Below are 7605 nucleotides of genomic sequence, written 5' to 3' on the forward strand. Positions count from 1 at the left end.
CTTTTGTTCTACATGATATGTTTCTTGCGCAATGTTGCTTCTAGCACCTATATTGTTTTGCTTTAAAAATAGACATTTTATTTATACAAGGTACAATTTCAAAATACAAATCATATATTATATGTAAATACAATTATAAAGACGTATAAATATAAATGCATATATATGTAAAACATCACTGAGTTCGGTTTTCTTCTTTCTGAATCCTTAAATCAAGAGGGTTCTTTGGGAATGATGGTTCTTCTGCCAGGTCAGTGCTCCCTTTCTATGCATTGTGGATCTCCTAACTGGAGATAGACTTTTTAAGGAGCTGAAATGCTGCTGTCATCCTTTAGACATCTCCAAGCCCTTGTAATTAACTTAGAGCCTCAGGTATACTTCTTTTATTTGTAAACTAGAAATCAGGATGAAGGAGATAATCGAGTCAGTTTCGATTCACAGAAACCCTGTATAAGGTTTCTGAGGAGTGGCTGGTGAGCTTGAACTACTGACCTTGCAGTTCAAACCAACCTTGCAGTCCAGCATATTGACCCACAGCACCACTTCAGGAATCAATGTTAGAAGGAAGAAAAACTCTGAGAAAGAGTTTTTCAACCTCATCCTGGAAAGTTTCAACAACTCCAGAGGATTTGGGGACCTGACGAGTTTACCTGCAGCATGGCATGACAGTCAGCCAGAATCAAGCCTGTGGTTGGAGAACCTACCCATTCAGAACATGCCTTGGCCAAGAATATTTTATTATTCTGGTGGGCTTTTTCCTGGCACCAACTCCCTGAGCCCTTTCTACATTCTCTTTTGCTAAAGCAGAGTTGGCTCCTATGCTTCAGACTTTATGGATTTAGTTTTTTCCCCTTGTGTTTCATAAGTTCTGTTGGTAGTCTTCTGTATCTTTCTCTCTGTTGCTAGTTCCTTCAGTCATTGGCATATGTTCCATGTTGTCCATTTCAGCATTCGATGTTGGGGGATGTTGCCTACAAAGCAGATAATGCACAGGTTTTGAAAAGAGGAGAGGGACACTCTCAAATTAAGTAAACCAATAATTATTATAGACATGTAGCTCTAGCACAGTATGGATTACATTAGCAGATATAAACCCGCTGCTCAAGAATCATAAAAATACTTTGTCTTAATTATCTGTGCCACTCAAAGAAAGAGAAAACCTAAGTTGCCTGATTTTATGGATAGTATTTAACTCCTCTTTTGGCATTTTCCACTTCTCCATCTACCAAAGATTGAACAATCTTGTTGGGGCAACTCCTCCCCCTCCCCCCCCCCACCTTGACAGAATGCTGCTAAAAAGTAGTCATTCCAAAGGCAGGGAGCAATTAAAGAAAAAGAGGGCTTAGAGCCTGGCTAAGTCAGATTAGAAAATCTTGATTAAAATGATTTAACATTTAGAAATTTATAAAACATTTATAAAGTGACTATAAATTGCTGTTGTTATTAAGTACTGTGGAGTCGGTTCTGACTCATAGTGACCCTGCACAGGGTTTGCACGGCTATACATCTTTATGGGAGCAGAAAGCGTTATCTTTCTCCTGCAGAGTGGCTGGTAGTTTCGAACTGCCGACCTTGAGGTCAGCTGCCCGACTATAAATTAGACATTATTAAACACTTCCAGGAATCTTGGTGTGGTGCTGTAGGATCAGTACTGGTCTTGGAACCACAAGGTCGGCAGTTCAAACCCACCAGCTGCTCCTTGGAAACCCTATACAGGGTCACTATGAGTTGAACCATTTCAATGGCACTTAACAACAAAACAGTTCCAGGCACTTAATATGTCTTAGGAAAACAGACAAATAAATATAATAATCAGTCCTTGGATAACAAAGAGGAAGAATATTTTTGTTTCTTAAGTTGCTCACCTATCACTGGATTATCTCAATTTCTTTAGGCCCTGATATTTGGTTCAAAGAAGGCTTGGTGACGTAGTGGTTTAGGCACTGGGCTGCTAACCACAGGATTGGTGATTGAAACACACCAGTCACTCCAAGGGAAAAAGATGAGACAATCTGTTCCCATAAAGATTTACAGTATCAGAAACCCTAAGGAACAGTTCTACTCTGTCCTATAGGTTCTCCATGAGTTAGAATCCACCAAATGGCAGTAGGTGGCAGTGAGTATCTGGGTTAACTCTCCCATGGCTTACATAAGCTCCCTCCCAATGATAAACAATTTGTTAGGACAGTTTAAAGGGAGGAACTTGAGTTCCTTGGAGTGAGAGTTAAACTATAAATCATGGCTCTAGGTCAACTCCAGGAACTCTGGTGGCACAGTGGGTTAGGTTCTGGGCTGCTAACCAAAGGTCTGTGGTTGGAGCCCACCAGCTGTTTCAAGGGAGAAAGATGAGGCAATCTGTTCTTGTGAAGATTTACAGCCCTGGAAACTCTATGGAACAGTTTCACTCTGTCCTAAACGGCCACTATGAGTAGGAATTGACTCAGAAGCTTGTTATTGTTGTTGTTAAGTGCCATAGAGTTGATCCTGACTCGTAGTGACCCTGTATAGTGTTTCCAAGTAGCAGCTGCTTAGTTTGAGCCACTACCCTTGCAGTTCAAACCTATCTTGTGGTCCAGTGCTTTATCCCACAGTGCCATACCAGGTCCCCAACTTGATGGCAGTGGGTTTGATTTTGTTTCTTTAGATCAACTCACCGAAAATCAATTTGCTAAGGGCCAATTTGTTGAGTGACAAATCTACCTAATAATCAATTTTCAAAAAAAAAAAAACTTTATGGAAAGATCCACGCACCAAAACACCAACTAATCACATTTACTAAATTTCCAAATTCTTATTAAACATTTATTTATGAGTATTTCTTTAATAAAGTCAAGGAATATTGGCATTTTCCTTTTGTGAGTACATTTATGAGCCATGTATATAACATTTACATATTCCTTTTAAGAATACATTTTAAGTGCATTAGTCTTTAAAATAATAGTAAAATAGTATATTCTTTTTAATATAAACAGTGAATAGAGTTACTTTTTTTAAAAATGTAATTTAAAATATATGTAATCATTGTTGTTGTTGTTAAGTGCCATCGAGTCAGTTCTGACTCTTAGAGACCCTGTACAGGGTTTCTGAGGAGCGACTGGTGAATTTGAACCACCAACCTTGCAGTTCATACCGACCTTCCAGTCCAGTGCATTAACCCACAGCACCATACCAGAACTCCAATGTCATCATTATAATCTCTTTAAAAACACAAATGCAGCATTTTATGTGGACATTTTTCAGTTTGAATGATACCTTGAAATTTTTTTTAAAAAGCCATCTGTTTTGCTAACATCTTAGCATATTTAAGGTTGTTTTTAGGGTCCCTGATGGTGCATTTGGTTAAGCATCAGACAGCTAACTGAAAGATCTACGGTTCAAACCCACTAGCTGCCCCTCAGGAAAAAGATGAGGCTTTCTGTTCTTGTAAAGATTTACAGTCTTGGAAAACCTAAGGAGACGCTTTACTCTGTCCTCTAGGGTTGCTCTGAGTCAGAATCAACCAGACAGCAGTGGGCATTGTGTATTTATTTATTTATTTCCACCTGTCTGGCTCTCGTTGTACCCCTTTTTGATGGGTGAGCTGAGAACTGATTTGGGAAATGAAGGGCTATAGGGTTGCCTCAGTGACAGTTTGGCTCTGACACTCTTTTTGGTCAATACAGAACAGTGTGAGTATCAGGCTAGTATCTTTGATAGGGCATTCAGGGAATCATCATAGTATAATTCTTTTTTTCATAGGGAAAGAGCTTGTTCTGTGTGATTAACCAGGTACTCACCTTGTTCGTTTGCAATATACCAGAAAAATTACTCCACAGAGCAAAATGACAGCTAGGACTGTCACTGTAAAAGAACAGAGCAAAGATGATAGCATACTAAAAGTTCCAGTAGTAGATTCATTTCTAAGACCCTGAAGACTCTTAAAAGCCAAATGCCTTTCTAACCAACTTAATGTTATTAATGTTTCTTAAGGGTCCTTAAAATACTTACTGATGTAGATCAAAGACCACAGCCTTCAGTATGGATTGTGCCTCAATGCAAAGAAAACAAAAATCCTTACCACTGAACTAATAAATTGTGGTTGTTGTAGTTAAGTGCCGCTGAGTTTGTTCCGACTCATAGTGACCCTGTAAAAGGTTTCCAAGGAGTGGCTTGGACTATGACCTTGCAGTTCAAACCAACCTTGTGGTCCAGTGCATTATCCTGCAGTGCCACATCATAATGAAGATTGGAATTGTAAAGGCGTCATTTTGTTTGGATCAACAATGTATTACATTAATCAAATCTGTTGCACAAGACCTCTTTAAAGTATTCAAGAGCAAAGATGTCAGTTTGAGGTTGAGGTGTGCCTGACTCAAGCCATAGTATTTTTTTTTTTTCCTATTTACTTTATTTATTAAAGTTTTTATTGTGGATTGAGTTTATAGGGCAGATCATCAGTTTTACATTCAACAAATCATATACCTTGTTTCATTACAATGATTATAATCCCCTCCATGTACCATCAGTTAACAGTATTTCTATTTATTTTAGCTCCTTTTTTTTTTTTTTTTTTTTTAAATCAAGCCATAATATTTTCAATAGCTTCATGTTGTTGTTGTTGTTGTTGTTAGGTGTCATTGAGTTGGTACCGACTCATAGTGACCTTATGCACAGCAGAACAAAACACTGCCCAATCCTGGGCCAACCTCACTTCATATGCATATGAAAATTGAACAATGAATAAAGAAGACTGTAGAAGAATTGAAGCATTTAAGTATGGTGTTGGAGGAGAATATTGAAAGTGTCATGGACTGACAGGAGAACAGACAAATCTGTGTTGCAAGAAGTACAACCAGAATGTTCCTTAGAAGCCAAATGACCAGACTTTGTCTCTCATACTTTGGACATATTATCAGGAGGGGCCAGTCCCTGGAGAAGGACATCATGCTTGGTAAAATGGAGGGTCAGTGAAAAAAAAAGGGAGACGCCTTATGAGATGCACTGGCACCGTGTCAGCAGCAATAAACTCAAGTGTAACAATGATTGTGAAGTTGGTACAGGCCTGGGCAGTGTTTCGTTCTGTTGTGCATAAGGTCACCGAGTCACAACTGACTCGACAGCACCTAACAACAATAACAAAGGGTCCATGTAATTCAGTTTATTTTACAACTACCAACACTGACAGTTCAAACTGTCCTCACTTGTGTTTTGTCATATCCTCTGCTCCTAATCCTTGTCCTTCTCTGGCAAGATAACAGGATTGATGAAGCAAGGATGGGAGTAAGTTAGGAGGCAAATAAGAACCTCAAAGCTGGGGTGAGAGGATGTAAACACAACAAGGAAGAGGAAGTCAACACTTAAGGAGAAGTACTGCAAAAACCAAAGATGAGAAGTAAGAGGCAAACTCTTCCTGAGTTGTCCCATGGCATAACTTCCTCTTTTACTTCAACTTCACATAATCATGAATTTGCAACAATAGTGTGAAATGTCATTTTTCTTCCAAATTTCATCATCATCATCATTATATTTTATTTGCAACATTTTATGGCAGAGGAAGAGTGGTAAGGAAAACAGGGGTATTCAGGAGTGAGCTAGTGACTTAGAAAAAGGAAAATACATGTTCTGATAGAGTAGCAAGGACAGCCTGAACTAGTTGAGGGACTTAAGGGTGGAAGGCCAGATGGCAGAGCAACATCTGAGATTTATTAGGATAATAAATGTGACTTTTACATGGAAATGGAATAATAAGCTTGAAGCAGATTTGGCCAATTTGCTTTATTATTGTGAAATCTTTCTATAAAAATCACCCCAGCTGCTCGATGACAACCTCACAAGCTGTTGACTCTGGAGAAGCCAATAGGTCTCACTATGGACTGTGAATCACACATAATTCACAGATGGTTACAGCTACATAACTAGTACATAATCTTGTATACAAGGATAACTCTTTATGAATTAGTCTTCCAAATGTAACTCTACTAGAAGATAATGAAATATAAGAATATGGAGGAAGAACACTGAGCTTCTCTGCTGGGTAGGTAAATTGCTAGAGTTTTTCTCAAGGGCAATTGACAATTTATAACAGAAACCATAGAGAAGAATCTACACTTTAACTCTTGAATTGCATCTCTAGGAATTTATTTTAAGGGATGATTAGGCAAAGAAAAATATTGTGATGAATAATATAAAATAATTTTTATAAATAATATAATAATGTGTTCATCTAAATCTCTTATCAATAGAAAAATAAATTGTGTACCACCATAAAGTGGGATACTATTCAGTTATTCACATTATTAACAAGATCTGTATTTATTAACATGGGAAGGTGTCTATAATATCTTTAGTGGAAAAGCTGACTCAAGTAAAAATGAACCAAAAGTAATCTCAAGCAGGCATGTGTATGTCCATTTGTATGATAAAAAGTTTTGAAGAATACATACCAAAGTGTTAAGTAATCTTACTTCCTTGAAAAAAAAAAATGTTTCTGTTTTGTTCCTTATGTTGTTGCATTACTATTGTATTTAGAGGACTCAATAACATTGTGAAAAGAAAACAAAGGGATTCGTAAGTAAAAATAAGCCTACAGAAGTTCCAAAAGAGGTAACAGAAAGCATGGGAAATCGGTACATCTTTGGGGCTTTCAGACTTAACATTAATCACCACTATGACTAAGAAAAAGATTGTTTCAGTAACAATGTTGACTGAATAGGATTGGAATGCATTTATTGTAGAGGAAGAGATTTCTTAGAAGAAGCAAATTGATGTGCATGATAATTTTACTTTCACAATGCTTCTTCCTGTTTTGCTTTGTTTGTAACTTTTTATTGTGAATTGAGTGAAAGTTTACAGAGCTGATCATTCTTTTGTCATTCCATAAATCATACATTTCGTTTTATCTCAGCAATTGCATTTCCCTCAGGGCAGCATCACTCATTTCACTTCCTATGCCCTCTTCTTTCCCTCTTCCTTCTAAATTTTTTCCTGAGGTGAATGCTGCCCTTTAGATGTCAAATGCTTGACCATTCTGTGGTGTGTGCATTCCTCATTAGTATTATTGTAGCCCCTAAATTGCTTCGCTGAAAATTGATCCACAAGGATAAGTCCAGTTCCCAACTTGAAGAGAGTGACCAAGGGCCATAGTTTCAGGATTCTTCCAATCTCTTTCTGACCAGTAAGCCTGGTCTTTTTTAATTTTTATTTTTTTAAGTAATAATGAGTTTTGCTTCACAGTTTCTCCCACTCTATCCAGGACCTTCTAATGTGATCCCTTTCAGAGCAATTGATAGTGGTAGCTGGGCATCATCTAATTCTTTTGGTCTCAGGTTTGTGGAGACTGATGTTCACATGTTCCATTAGTCCTTTGGACTAATTGCTTCCAAGCATCTTCAATTTTTATTACTCTTCTTTCCTCCACACAGGGAGAGACCAACAGTTGAACGTTAGATGGCTGCTCATGAGCTTTTAAGATCCTACTCATTACTCACCAAAGTAGGATGTATAACATTGTCTATGGACTATATTATGCCCATAGACCATAGTGTCCTTTAAGACCATAGTCCTGAGCCTCTGGACCCAGCAATTCATTCCCTCAAGGGTGTTTATCTCAGAAGTTTTCATAATTTT

At 37.8% G+C, this 7605-nt stretch overlaps 1 protein-coding gene across 1 annotated transcript in view; it reads right to left on the reverse strand.

Annotated features, from left to right (window-relative positions):
- Window positions 1-859: 859 nt before the first annotated feature.
- The window catches only part of IL15RA (interleukin 15 receptor, alpha), a 24877-nt gene continuing 18131 nt past the window's right edge, over window positions 860-7605 (reverse strand). The window contains exons 6-7 of the mRNA XM_006862792.1: window positions 3777-3840; window positions 860-971 (exon numbers count right to left, since the gene is read on the reverse strand). Of these exons, the coding sequence (XP_006862854.1) occupies window positions 860-971; window positions 3777-3840 (176 nt within the window). The remainder of the gene's footprint in view (window positions 972-3776; window positions 3841-7605) is intronic.

This window comes from Chrysochloris asiatica, unplaced genomic scaffold (genome assembly GCF_000296735.1).
Source record: "Chrysochloris asiatica unplaced genomic scaffold, ChrAsi1.0 scaffold00050, whole genome shotgun sequence".
Lineage (NCBI taxonomy): Eukaryota > Metazoa > Chordata > Mammalia > Afrosoricida > Chrysochloridae > Chrysochloris > Chrysochloris asiatica.